Source organism: Monodelphis domestica, chromosome 5 (assembly GCF_027887165.1).
Source record: "Monodelphis domestica isolate mMonDom1 chromosome 5, mMonDom1.pri, whole genome shotgun sequence".
NCBI classification, from domain to species: domain Eukaryota; kingdom Metazoa; phylum Chordata; class Mammalia; order Didelphimorphia; family Didelphidae; genus Monodelphis; species Monodelphis domestica.
In genome coordinates this window covers 216,530,687-216,545,026 of record NC_077231.1, presented here as the reverse complement: position 1 = coordinate 216,545,026, position 14,340 = coordinate 216,530,687, and the positions used below count along the sequence as shown (strand labels likewise).

The 14,340-nt window shown below is 37.9% G+C and overlaps 1 protein-coding gene across 1 annotated transcript in view; it reads right to left on the bottom strand.

Moving 5' to 3' along the window:
• Nucleotides 1-7,536: 7,536 nt before the first annotated feature.
• WEE2 (WEE2 oocyte meiosis inhibiting kinase) overlaps nucleotides 7,537-14,340 on the bottom strand; it is a 52,326-nt gene continuing 45,522 nt past the window's right edge. The window contains exons 7-11 of the mRNA XM_007504433.3: nucleotides 13,822-13,929; nucleotides 13,616-13,701; nucleotides 12,210-12,380; nucleotides 9,170-9,312; nucleotides 7,537-8,562 (exon numbers count right to left, since the gene is read on the bottom strand). Coding sequence (XP_007504495.1) covers nucleotides 8,385-8,562; nucleotides 9,170-9,312; nucleotides 12,210-12,380; nucleotides 13,616-13,701; nucleotides 13,822-13,929 — 686 coding nt within the window. The 3' untranslated portion in view covers nucleotides 7,537-8,384. The remainder of the gene's footprint in view (nucleotides 8,563-9,169; nucleotides 9,313-12,209; nucleotides 12,381-13,615; nucleotides 13,702-13,821; nucleotides 13,930-14,340) is intronic.

Below are 14,340 nucleotides of genomic sequence, written 5' to 3'. Positions count from 1 at the left end.
TAACTTTAAAATCCCTCCTCAGGAGGATGAGATACTGCCCAGGATTTAATCCTACATACAAGCACATATATAAACTGATGATAACACAAAAGTATGTTCCAACATGATAAATATTCTTTTAGAACAATAGTTTTAGTATAGGATAAATGTTTAGTTTACTCACTTAAGAATGTATGAAATAAGTTATAAAAATATATGAATCATCTTTCCCCAAAATAAGATAATACATATATAAATTACAACAGGTCCCTAATACATGATCAAAGTCTAGAAGAGGTAGTTTATATTATATAAGCATGTAGATTAAGTGCAATAATAGCAGTTACCCACCATCTGCCATGAGTAAAGAAAGTTGCCATGCCAAAGGAAAAAAGAGAGGGAGAAGTCTGACAAAAAGAGGGATGTGATCCCCTAGTCCAAAGATGGCAAACCTTTTAGAGATCTTAGAGACAAAAAGCCCAAACTGCATCCATCACCCTGAATGTGAGCCCCCTACCTTACCCCAGATAGGGGAGGGAGGAAGCACTCCCAGTGGGCTGCTGGACAGAGGGGTGGGTGATGTAAGAAATATCTTCAGGTGCTCATGGAGATGGGGTATGTATGCCATAGGTTTGCCAACACCACTCATCTGATTTCTATTCCATACAAGAGTTATAGGGATAGCAAGCCAGTCAGAGCCAAAAAAGGAGATTCTCAAGTATTAGACCAATTCAGAAGTCTTACCTCAGTCTTTGCTGAACAGCCTTTCAACCCTCCCCTGAGGCAGCTCTTCCTATCTTGGCCCTGACATATACCACCCCTATAGGAATTGTTGACATCTGTGAGCATCAGCTTATCAGCACTGATTAGTGGCTTGTTAGCAGGCCCCTTTGTAGTTTTCTTGAAATCAGACTCAAATATTAGTTATAGTCCCATAAAATCTAAACAGCAATGGCAGGTTTTGGTAGTCTAAGCTTTGGAGCATGCAATGTTGTTGGGGCTGTTAGACATTGTAAACTGATCCTTCAGTACCAAATATCAGGTACAGGAGACAGTTAATCAGCATCAATAGATGTTCCTGGTTTTACATGAGAACTGCTCTGTATCCAAAGCATCCCAAACATGATAGACATGATAGAATACCTTAAATCTCTATAAATTATCACTTTATTTCCTTTTGCTTTTTCACATGCAACTTGCAAAGTGATCAATAAACACTCTGGGAACTAAAATTTGAAGATAATAAAACTGCCCATATGGCATCATGGTCTGATACAACTGCAGCACTAGTATGGTATGAGCCATCCCTTATAAAAGAATAGTCAGTGTAGGGAACTAATTCAGGATTTTCTAAAGGTGTATCAGAGAGATCATTATAGGGCTTCTCAGTCATGTCCACTACCAATGAACAATCATGTAGTAGTTTCCCAGAGACTGTCAAATCAAGAAGCAATACTGCAAGATTAAGAACTCTACACTGTTTAAGGGTGATATTTCATTCCCTAACAAAGTTCTCTCACACCTTGCAGGCCTTTGATCAGAAAATGCTTATGTTCTATGTCATAACAGTAATGCTTCAACCTCATGGAAGCAGAGAACAGTTAAATAAGAACCCAGGATTAGGTCTGAAGCTTATTCCACCAGCAGTGGTGTGACCATGATAGTCTGAAGGCAGGGTGGTGCTCCAGTATTGTGCAAATCAAACACCAGTTTGTACCCCTTTTCTTATTACTCTAAGATCAGTCGGGGTATTTCTCTGGTGAGCTAAGTTTCCATTTATACCCAACCCTTTGAGTTAAAAACAAGGCCTGAGGCTCATTCATATAAGAAGGATGCCAACCAAAAGCCTTGTAGCATCCTGGCCACTTGCCTCTTGTCCCATTTGACTTCTGATGTCCAGAAGACAAAGCCACTGACCCAGACTGAGGTTAAGTCTCTCCAATCAGGCTAACCCTGAAAAAATGCTGTCACAAGAAGTTATGGATCTAGGAAACCTGAAGGTCTTCTCTCTTTCCCAGCAAATGGAGAAGCAAAGTGAGCAGCAAGTTCAGGTTAGCTAGGTGACTGACCATGTGACAGATCTGCTTTTCACTAATAATTATAAATTAATATAGTCTACAGAGAATTTTAATATTAATATTGTAAAGCTGTTTTTCTCATTTAAAATAAAAATAAAAAACTTTAATTTTTATCTTTCCTCACTGGTGGATTTTGCATTTTCATCTTTGAGCACACTGGTGTAAAAGGCATATGAATTTGTGAAATTACCAACCAAAATTATCTGAGCCCCCATTCCACCATCCACTGACAAACTCCACCTTTTTTGATGTGCTGTTTCAAAGTATTTTAGTCATTTCACTTTAGTGAAATGGATTTAGTTAATGCTGCATTTAGTGTTTTTACTCTTGACACTGACAGCTATATGGTGCAGTGGATGGAGTGTCAGGAAGATTCATCTTCTTGAGTCAAAACCTAGCCTCAGAAACTTAGTTGTATAATCCTTTGCAAATCCCTTAACCCTGTTGGTCTCGGTTACTCACCTATAAAAGGAATGGAGAATTAAATGGCAAAACACTTCATTGTCTCTGCCAAGAAAACCCAAATGGAGTCATAAAGAGTTGGACATGACTGAAACAACTCACCAGCAAAAACTCTTAACATAGAATCAATAAGTAATATAATATTTAATAACCAGAGGCACAGCACACAAAACAAAATATCTACAAAGTAGTTATGAATCCACTGCTCTCTGAAACCGAAGTTCCCTCGCTATCTTCCAACATGGGGTTGCTTTGAAACCAGGAGTTGTAGGCAACGTACAATTAAAATTCCCCTTTGGGCAAGAAGAGAAGCATAACAGCTCCCAAAGGACATTTGACTCCCATTTCTCATGAGGTTGATTACTGGAGCATTTGAGGTCCAGAAGATCTCAAGAAGGTGAGTACTCTGAGCTGACCTGTATGGTTTCTGATCTCATGGGGTCATGATATGTGTAAGGCTGATTGGGTCTTGTTCAAAGAACTGTCTGCTCAGACTGACTCTAGGGAACAAGCTTTATTATAAGAGAATACAGGAACAGATTGGCTATAGACAGTTAGCTAGCTACTATAGTTCATAAGGTAAGGAGATATGGTAAAGGTAAAGATGATGAGCAAAGTGAGTTAGGGTTTTCAGAAATGCTTTTTAATCTTGATTAGTTACTAAAGAAGGTTCATTTGTTTGGGCAGTTGTTGGCCAGAGTTTCCAAGGAACTGTGGTCCACTTTGGTCTGCATAGATTTATCATCATTCACTGTTTGCTCATGGTAGGAGTTGGGGGAGGGGAGCAAACCACAATGTAAATGGCATGCTAATGATGTATTTTTTTAAAAGCCCTGGAGCAACTTTAGGCCAAATGTTGCTTTTTTTCTGCTACAAACTCAAAGGAAAGTAATGAGTGTGGAAATTGAGCATCTTTTGAACATAATGCTATGTGACTGGGAAATTGGACCACCTGTACTTGATGTTTAGACCCCTACCCAATAGGTTATGTCTAAACATTGATGAGAGGAGTTTTCTTATAATTGTGAATCTAAGCAACTCTTATGTCTTCTCTGAAAGGTAGTCCTAAACTAATTCACTAGCTATTGTTTCTATGTTCTTTTGATTGTTTATAGCTACTTGGCAGGGATTTTTTTAGCCCCCATCAGTCATAAGTAACCTGTAACAGAAAAGGAAGAGTAGAATTAACCATGTCTAACAATGGAGCTTCAACCTGCTCTGACCTTGAAACCTTTTTGACCTTTCTGAACTTATCACCCACTAAAGCTGCTAGACAGTATCATTTCCTCTTGGTCTTCCGGTCCCAAAGCTTCTGCTGTTGTTCTTCATGGTGGGGGGAGGAGGAGAACAGAGATACTTGGAGAACTAGGGACATTGAAGCTAATTGCCATACATATGTTAAGCACTTAATTATTTGCTCACCTTTTCCCATAATGTGATATAGAGGCTATAAGGGTGGAGATTCTTTGTCTTTGAATCATAGAATTTGAGATTCAGAAAGTAGTTTATTCCATTCATTAAATCTCTATTATAACATATGAAACAATTCTTCATTCAGCCTCTGCTTGCAGACTTTCAAGAAGAATCTGTGAGGGACCAACAGGTTAAATACCTCCAAACTCTCCCTCCTCTAGCCTGTAAGTTCACTAAGAGGACACAGGTGCAGAGAAAAGAGCACCATAACCTTGAGTGTAATGATTGAAAGCAGAGAAAACTCTCTTCCTGGCTCAGGAGGCCAGGCTCTAGCCAAACTATGTGTTGATTGCTTGATTCCAATCATGCGTTAAGCTTAGTTCCCACAGTAAAAGAGATAAAATGGGGACTGCTTCTAGCTTGGGAAGCAGTAGCCTAAATAAAACCTGTTGATAGAGTAACATGGTGAAGTCAAGCTAGATTGGTATAAGCCTGCAGTGTGTGAGAGTCTCTCCTTTCTTCATGCTACCCTATCCCTTGATCCCAAATTCTGGGATCCCCATCTTGACAAGAATCAATCACCTCTCTAAGCAGACCTTTTTGCTTTGATAAAACTCTAATTATTCGGAACTGTTTTTTTTTTTTTGCATCAAGCCAAAATCACCTATTCACAAACTCACTGCTGTTTGGATTTAGAGCAAAAGAGAGCAAGTCAAATCCCTTCACATGACAGCCCTTCAATACGTGAAGGCAGCTAGCCATTATGTCCCTTCTGATCTTCTTTTCTCAGTTAAACGTCCTCAGTTCCCAACATACCTAGTAAACACAAAGCTAGGACCCCATAAATGTTTGCTGAATGGATAAAACATGCCATCACAGGGCAGGATGGTAGGGGCCATTGAGTTCCTTAGTGTACCTAATTTAAGTTTTATGCAAATCAGACAGTTCCCAAGGACTAGTCTTCCAAGTCACAAATAGTTGAAATGGATGACAATTTCCTCAAATCAAGAGGATTACAGAACCTTTGTCTATTCCCATATTTGTGGTTGAGAGCAATAGGACAAAAATAGAAGTCCCTTGTGCATAGTATCAGACATCATTCCTGCTTCAATTCTTAAATTCTCTTACACAGCAAGGAAATCATCTGGTTTGGATCTGAACAAAAGAAAAATGGCTGGGGTAGCTGAGGGAAAATAGGATATACCAAAGAAAGGTGGGAGGAGAGAATCCAAAAAATACCCAAACAACACTTTTTTTAACCTTCAGATGGCAATTAGTTTTTTTAAAAAAGGATTCCCAGAAGGGATTACTATAACTCATTTCCTCATCTAGCTATTTTATAGCAGGGAAAACTACTTTAGGATTTTTTTCCTCAACTTGTTTTTTTAAAAATGGGAAAGAGTATAAGAAAAATGGATATATTCAAATAGAGCATAACATTTAAACAATTAACAGCTATCTTCATTAGACCTGGAGATACTTTCAAATAAATTTTGCCTAATATTCATGTAGGCAACAGCACAACAGCCTAGTTGTCTGTCTGTAAAATGGGAGATTGTTGTAAAGAGCTCTCATTATAAGGTTCTTAACTCTTATCCCAATGAGATTAAAGTTTTTTCAATAATTTTTCAAGGACTGTCCTGTCCAAAAGGAAAAAATTTTCTCATGTTTGGCTTTGGAAAAATAAAACCTTCATTTACAGGTATTCTGTTCATTTAAAAAAGATGAGAAGACTCCAGAGAACTGCCACTATAACGCTCCACATTACAGGAAATTTGCCGCCTCCCTATCCTCCTGTCACGTCCCTGCTTTCTGTCCTCTTTTGCCTGTCACTCTCTTCTGCTTCCTCCCCTGCCATGGCAGTCATCTCTCTGCTCTCCAAGATTTATTATCTGCTATTTTATTTGTCGGGGCCTGAATGTATGAGGGTCCTAGACAAGTGGTGTACACTGCAAAAAGCAGCGAAAACCAGCCCATGCTGGAGGCAAGAGGATGTGGATTGCAGACCATGATTCTCCCACAAGAAAATATTTCTATTAAGTCAGAAAAAGAAGTTGAGAGTGATTTTTGTGTAACAGTTAGATTCACTTCTTGATGCCTACAAGTTAAGTCGAGAATGGAGGCATTGTAGACCAATAATAAGTGGAAGCTCTTAGAGAAACAAATGCAAGACTTACCACCCAGGAGGACTGGTCACAACTCCTACTTCACACCACCCAAGATGTCCTATCATGACATCTCAGATTCCTCTCCTGCAAAGAGGGCCCATCATGATTCTTCACAATCCACACTACCCAAAAGGCCCCATCACAGATCTCCTTTACTAATACCCTGCCCCTCTCTCTGTCAGTCTGAAGGAGAAGAGTAACAGACATGAAAATGAGTCTTCTTAACATAAAAATCAATCACCTTCTTCTCCTGAGCTAGGGAAATAGCTGCATGATTCCAGAGACACTTCTAACCATGGGAAACTCCATAGAAACCCATCAAACAAGAGGCATGATGTAAATTCTTTTCTTCCTGCATAGAACAACCAGCAGACCTTTGATTCAGACTTGACTCCAACCATAGTACAAGCAGAAACAAGACTGATTCAGACCTCTCCCACAAAGAAGGAAACAGAGAACCAGGTTTTCTGATTCACACATCTCTCCACCTGGAAGGAGTCATTCTTCTGGAACAAAGGTCTCTCAGATGTTTTCTGGGGCCAAAACTAAGTTAGTGTCTGATGTAAGGAGAAAACAGCAACAGCTCAAGAAACAAGGACCAAGAAACCAAACATTTAGAACATGAATTCCAAAATGCTGAAACCCCTTTTCAAGGTAAATCTAGCTGTAAGAGAGACCTGATGCTGGAATAATTGGAACAATGTAAAAAAAAAAGTCAGAGAAAAATGATCAGTATGCTTAGTGGGAAAGTGGTCTTGCCCAGAGCCAACAGCAACAACAGAATATGAAGGATGCAGTGAAGGAGATGCAGAAGCCATTGCCTGCTACAAAATATGATAGGAACCTGGATCAGATGTTCCAAGTGCAGGGAAAAAAAATGACCCATGGCAAACATTGTTAAGAAGAATAAGGACAAGAAAAACAAGAAGAAAAGCCTTGCTACAATGACTTCACCTCCCCTCAACAGATTCAGTATCTGGCTTGGTTATCTCTGGGAGGACATAAACAAGTCTTGTGACTGAAAAGAAGCATTTTGCCAGACTTACCAACAAAAAAACTTTTGAGAAACTATAAATGGAGCACTGAGGATATGTAGCTCCTATAACTAAGCAGTGGCTGTAGGTTCTGGTGGTGAGCATAGGGACAAATAAGACAGCCAGGCAGGGCCAGGGTTAATAGTTGACACAGATCAACTATTCACAGTGGCCATCAATAACCCTAGGAAAAAGCTTAGGCTTTGTATCTGAGTCTGAGGGCACTATGACCTAGGGAAATGTTCATAGTCTTCAGCCATTCACACAGCTTCTTCTCTTGTCTTATAAGAGACACATACATCACACCAAAGATCATATAAGTACCAGAGAATTAAGTCTTGATTGAGCTTTTTCTTTTTTTTTCTAACATATTTTTGCAAAAACAAAACAGCACAAAAGATGGAAAGGGGAAGGACTTTAATAAAATTAATGTCTTTAAAAATCACTAGGAACAAAGCCAAATTAAAATTTTAAAACCAAAAGAAACTAGTGATTCCTAGGGGGATAGGAATTAAAGTCAGACATTCAACAGAAGGAAAAGAGTAAGAAGACAACAAAATCAGATTCTTCTTTCAATGTTTCATCATAGCTTGTTGGCAACCTTATAAGTATTCCTATTTGCGAAAACAACTTCCCATTGAAATTAATGGCCAGGCTATGCATGTCATTATAGGAAGAACAAAGAATATTCTCTTCCTCCAGAAAATATATTAGAAGAATCACTAGTTCCAAATCTAGGAATTCTCTGTTGGAAATAGCATTACTAAAGCCTATTAGACTTATTTCCAAAGTTGAGGCAAAGATCACATTTCCCTCCAAGAAAAATATCTTCTGAGGATCCTTTTGGAAGTGATACAACTATCTCACAGTCTGGAAAAGTCACTTGAAGATCTTACCATTTCATCAATCCCTTAGAATCCAGAAAATTTTGTATCTATGCTCAAATGTGAATGGTGGAGTTTAGGGGTATACAGGTAGGCAGAGAGAAATGCCTACCAATTAGTATTATTTTTTCAAGACTATATCCAATTGAAAAGTCAATATATACTTTTAGGGGAAAGCCAGGACCCAGGATACAAAGCCCAGAAAAAAAATTGTTGTGGGAAGTTGTAGTCGTTCCTATTGGTCAATTTTCCATTTTATAGCAGCTGTAATTGGTGTCAAGATCAAGGTTGAAAAAGCCACCAAATGTTTCTAAAACCATACCCTGAAAATTGGACTAGCTGTCATAAAATGGAGTTTTCCAGGGGTTATATGGAAGAGAAATCAGATTTCCCAAAAGTGAAACTCTGTGACCTTCTGGTTTTCCTTCCCACTAATCTACTGGAGCTACTTGACCCAGGTTCTGCAATGTGCCCCAGGGATCCAGGAGAGTTTTGGCTGGTATCTTCTAGATGGCTCTGGGCATGTTGAACTTCTTTTAGTTCCCTGAAAAAAAAAAAGAAAAGAAAAGAAAAGGAGAGTGACAAAGAGAGAGGAAGAGAGAGAGGAAGAGAGAGAGGAAGGAAGGAAGGAAGGAAAAGAGAGAAAGGAAGGAAGGAAAGAAAAGAAAGTTTGTTTTCCACTATTCAGCCAATTAACGTTAGTTGTGGCAGGGACAATTTTACTGTCACCAAAACAGCATCAGAGGAAAGTACTGATGCCTCCCCTCATTTTATTGTTTTCATAGGCAGTGTTATAGTTGAGATTACCTGTGTGGCAAAGTGTGAACTCATAATTAGCCAAAATGCCAAAAAACTCATCCAAAAACCACCTTTGTAAGAGCAAGCAGCTATTCTATCTCCCCCATTTTATGACTAAGGCACAAGTGTACTCAAAAGACAATCCAAGAATCAACCACATGAGGCTCTTTCAGATAAAACAAAATATCTTAAGACTGGTTTCCTCTGTTATTAGATTGTGCTGGTATGAAATTCCATAGAATAAACTGAAGTCATAGGGATCTTTTGACTAAAATGGCAATTGTAAACATGATTCTAAATTATAACATGAGCGCTCCTTGACTAGATTATTACCTCCAATATTCAAAACGCACCTCTCTAACTCAGCTGTCTTAAACTTTTCTCTATCCAGTTCCTTCTGAAGCTTTGCAGTTATACTCAAAGAAGGTCTGAGGATTGTGTTCCTAGTCAAAGACGCTGCTGTAGGTCTCTCTTCTGGTTTAGGATGAATCATACACTATGAAGGAAAATAAAGTGTTATTGTCTTAAATGTGGTCCTTTTTAAGATTTTAAAACTTCTTGACCCCCTAGTGTTTTAGTGCTGATAAATGTTTAACAATCAGTTTCCTGGAAGGAAATATGTACATATAACACTTTTAACTTTCAAATGAATAATTAACATCTTTTCCATCAATTTAAGTCTAGAAAACAGAAAAATAAAGCAAGCCCCCCTTGCCAGCTTCCAAAGTATAAATGTTTACACTGAAAATTTAACAGTTGGCTCTCAAGTCAGTTCAAGCCAGTTCAGGTATTTCTCTGTGGATCTCCTTTTTGTGACCCTTGACATTGTTGACTACCTAGTCTTCCTTGTGCTGCTACCTTCTCCTGATGTTCAGTTCCACTTATTGTTTGACAGATCCTCCTTAGAAGCCCCTTCTGGAGATTCTTCCTCTTGTTAACTGGGACCATTTCCAAAGGATCAGTCGTCTACTTCTGTATCTTAGTCCAATCTCATAGCTTCCAATCTTGCCTCTGTGTGGATGACTCCAAAGCCTATATACCTATCTTAACTTTTCTGAGTTTCAGTCTCATATGTACCACTTAAAACATTTCTAATTAGATATCCAATCACCAGTCTCAGCAGCCCTAAACTTAAATCTTCCTTTACCATGTACAAAAATGCTTCTTTAGACGTCTCTGTTTTGTTATTGTTCTTGTTTTATGAAGATACTACTGTCTCTGTAGTCTAAGGAGTAGGGAACATTTAATGTTTTCCTTTACCCTTCACTTTCAGTTAAATCCTGATATTTGTCTCTTAGAAATCTCTGGCATCCATCAACTTCCTTTTTATTTTTACAGAAACCACTATTTCTATTTTTTATCTACTTCATGCCTGAATTATAACAATAGCATCCCTGCTTTCTTTATCTCTTGCTTCTCCCTTCTTAATCCATTTTCTATCTAGATTCCACTTAAGATACCTTCCAGGTTTAAAAATCTATGTTCCTACCAAAGGAAAACCACTTATTACATATGAACAAATCCTATTATAAAGAGAAAAAATAATTACTTAAAATAACTAGTATTTATAAAGTAATTTAAGATTTAAAAATCACTATACTCACATGCATTGTATTTAATCTTTACCATAATCCTGTGGGGTAGGTACTATTATTATCTTCCCCATCTTAAAGATGGGGATAGAGGGAAAACATTCAGGAAGTTATACACAGAAAGGTAAATATGAGAAATCCACAGTTTCTAACCCATCGTTTAATGTACCTAATTACCACCAGATGAAAGGCTAAATCTAACTCAGCATTTGAGGTCTTCAACTGTCATTACATGTGTAGGATATATATGCAATATATAATAGGATATATCCTATTGGGATCTAAGTTCCTAGATTATAAGCGTTGTCTTCTTTTAAAATTTGAATCTGAATTCCCAGAGGAGAGATGTAGGTTAAATAGAATGATCAAATGGATTCACAGCTGGTTGAATGATCTGATCAGCACATAATGCTTGTTGATGGATACTAATCATTGGCACCAGTTACTAATTATTAGTAGCTGAATTGTTTTAAGTCATTTCTATGTATCTTTACCTTTGATCATAATTGTCTCCCTACCTGGAAATGCTGAAATAATTTCCCTACTTATGGTTTTCTGAAACAAGGAAGAAGAGGGAATATAGGGAAGTATATACACAAAAACAAATTTAATTTATAAAGGAGTGGGGGAGAGAAAAGATCCTTGAAAAAGGGAACTGTAGACTTTTTTTGTATTTTCCTCTCCCTCCCTACCCCCATGAAGAATTGAGAGGATTACGACTGCATTTGGTTAATTAATGTAATTGAGTGAACCAGACGGACTCCATCTTGTTACTCAATTTTAGAGCTAGTTCAATTCCCTTTCTATTTAATTATGGACCTAGTCCAAATTCTGTCTTATGAGAAAAGTTTGCTCAGTTGTCAGAAATGGGAGAAAATCTTATTGCATTGTTTGGACGAAGACCTGCATGGGTAGGAAAACTAGACTACCTGTACTTGCTGCTTAGAAACCCTTAAACCGAGGACCTAGGGCCAGCATTGGTGAACATTTTTGAGACCATGTTCCTGAATTATAACTTCAAGCTGCCTGTGAGATGCCACTCCCCATTGTCCCATACACCAGAAGGAAGTGCTCCCATTGCTAGACAAGGGGAAGGGTCATACAAAAAATGTCCTCAGGCTTGGTGGAGAGGGGAACTGAGCAGCCCTCTCCATGCCACCCCAGCACCCATGCCATAGTTTCACCAACACAGACATAGGTTATGATGACCAGAATATAGTCAGATACCAAAACTGATGAAAGAACTTTTTTCATAATTATACAGCTCAAGCAACTCCTATGACTTACCTGAAAACTAGCCCTGCCCTGTATGGTTCAGTTAGTTGTTTCTATGTTCTTTTGATTGTTTACAAATATTTGAGGAGGAGTGGGCTACCTCCTTTCCTGAATTCAAGGAATTATACCTTTTCACTTTCTACCTCTCAATTTGGAAAGTCCCTAATCTTTCATCCAATTAGAAATCAGAGTAACTAATGTTGTATTGCTTCCATTTAATTAATTAGTCTTGTTTGATTGTTTATAATGTATGAAAGTCTGCCTTCCCCTGTATTTGGAGTCTAGCCCTAAATTGAAGAAAGGGTCTGGCCTATATCCAATTTTTTGGCAATTGGCATACATTGTTTAATAAATCAATATGCTCTGAAGCTCAATCTGAACCTCAATCATTTCATCTTTTTTTAAATCATTTCATCTTTTGCTCAGTGTATCCTTTTAGCCTAAATCCACCAATTTGCTCCATTCTTCTCACCCAACATCTACCCCCAACTCTGAAATGCCATCTTGATATTATAAGAGCTACCACCTTAAGTAAGTTGTAAAAGTCTTCAGAGAGTTCCTGCGGGAGATCTGGAAGGTTACCCTGACGGATATGATGCCAAAGCTCATCATTGGTGGGTAATGACTTTGCCCCTGCTGCCACAGCCATTGTCAATCCAAGGGCAAACACATCTCCTTTGGGAAGGTATCTATAATCCTTAAAAAAAAAAATAAGGTTAAGTAAGTTAAGTCTGCTAGTCAACCTGGGCAGTCTCTGGGAGAAATATCAGTTTTTCTTTCAGGGACACAAGTACAAATATGTACATTTTGTACCTTTAAAAGCTAGTTGCTTTATTCCTGGAGGGAAGAAAAAATCTGAGAAAAAAAAATTTCACTCAATTTATGGGCACTTGTAGAAAATGATATGCTCAGCAGAAGGATTTTTTTAAAAGAAAAAAAAAGAGGATAGAAGATGATGTTGAGAAAAAGAATTCTTTCCCTTCTCTCATCAAAACCACAAAGGGATATCAAGTTATTATTATATATATATGTATATATTTATATTTAATCCTTACCTTCTGTTTTAGAATCAATACTAAGTATCAGTTCCAAGGCAGAAGAGAAGAGCTAGGCAATTGGGATTAAGCAATTTGCCCAATGTCACAGCTAGGAAGTATCTAAGGTCAAATTTGAACCCAGGACCTCCTGTCACCAGTTCTGGTTCTTTCTCCACTGAGTCACCCAGCTGCCTCTTACACTATATTTCATGACATATGTTCAGACAGAAGATCTTAAAAGCCATTACAGTTATAGGGAGCAGTCAGCACTACCAGAAGTATTTGGAGACATGGGACTTTACAAACAGGAGCTTGGCAAGAAGATCTCCATTTGTCTGACTTATTGATATTTTATCTCAGAGCAGCATGGAACTTTCTTTAAAAGCATGTAAAATCCTTGAGGGCTAGAACTATTTTTTAACCTTTTTTTCTTTGTATCACTTAATATGTAGCAAGTTCTCAATAATACATACATATACTGATCTGTTGCATAATGAATACGGGATCCACCTAGGGCAATGATTCTCAAACTTTCTGGTCTTAGAACCTTTGTACACTCTTAAAAATCGAGGACCCAGAAATGTTTTTTGTTTATATGAGTTATATCTGTCAATATTTACCATACTAGAAATTAAAATGCCATATTATTATGAAAATAGCTTTGACCTCAGTCGACTTGAAACAAGTCTCAGGAAAACCCAGGGGTCCCTGAACAATACTTTGAGAACCACTCACCTAGGAGAATATCTATTGTAATCTCCTACATCTGGGATAGGAATAGAGATTCTAAAATATCATAGGAATACTTTCACATTTCCTGCGTTTTGAATGGCAGCAGATTCATCATCCCTCAGTATATATCATCCACAACTATGTTCCTGATTTACAGGGGTACCTCTTGTAAAATCTCATTGGCCAAGAAGCGACTATCTCCTTCCTCTACTTGGGGGTTCTGGATTGAAGTCACAAGGCCCAGATCACCTAAGAGAAAGCATTAAAGAATTACTTTAGAGGTCTCTCCTAGAAAGAACTACCACAGGAAAGTATTATCAGTACAGATTTCATCAGATCACAATCAAATTTATAGAAAGCTGTCCTCACCAATTTTATATATCACATTAGCAGAAAAGAACCAGTCATCTTCATTATCCCCTTCTTCTAGGACACATTGGACATCATCCTCGTCTTTTCTACAGATGAAGATGTTACCTGTATAGTTGAATTTGTTAAAGAGTTAATGTCTCTTCTCCTCAGAGGAGAAAAAAAAATTGGAAAATATTTGATTTTGAATGAAAGCTTCTTTTAATCCATGACCACATTTCATGGCACTCTTTTCCCTCTTCAAATTATCTTCCTTTTCATCTTTACAACTAAGGCTTTTGCCCCTTCATTGAAATTTCCTCTAAAGTTACTCTCTTTAACATGATACAATCCAACTAGATTAGATATGGATTACAGACTATGACCAAAATATGTTATCTGCTCCTCATGGAGAACTCTATTTTTGTTAGCCCAACATTTTCAGTTGGGAGGTTCTGGGTTCAAATTTAGCCTCAGACACTTCTAAGCTGTGTGACCCTGGGCAAACCACTTAACCCTCATTACTGCTCTTCTGCCTTG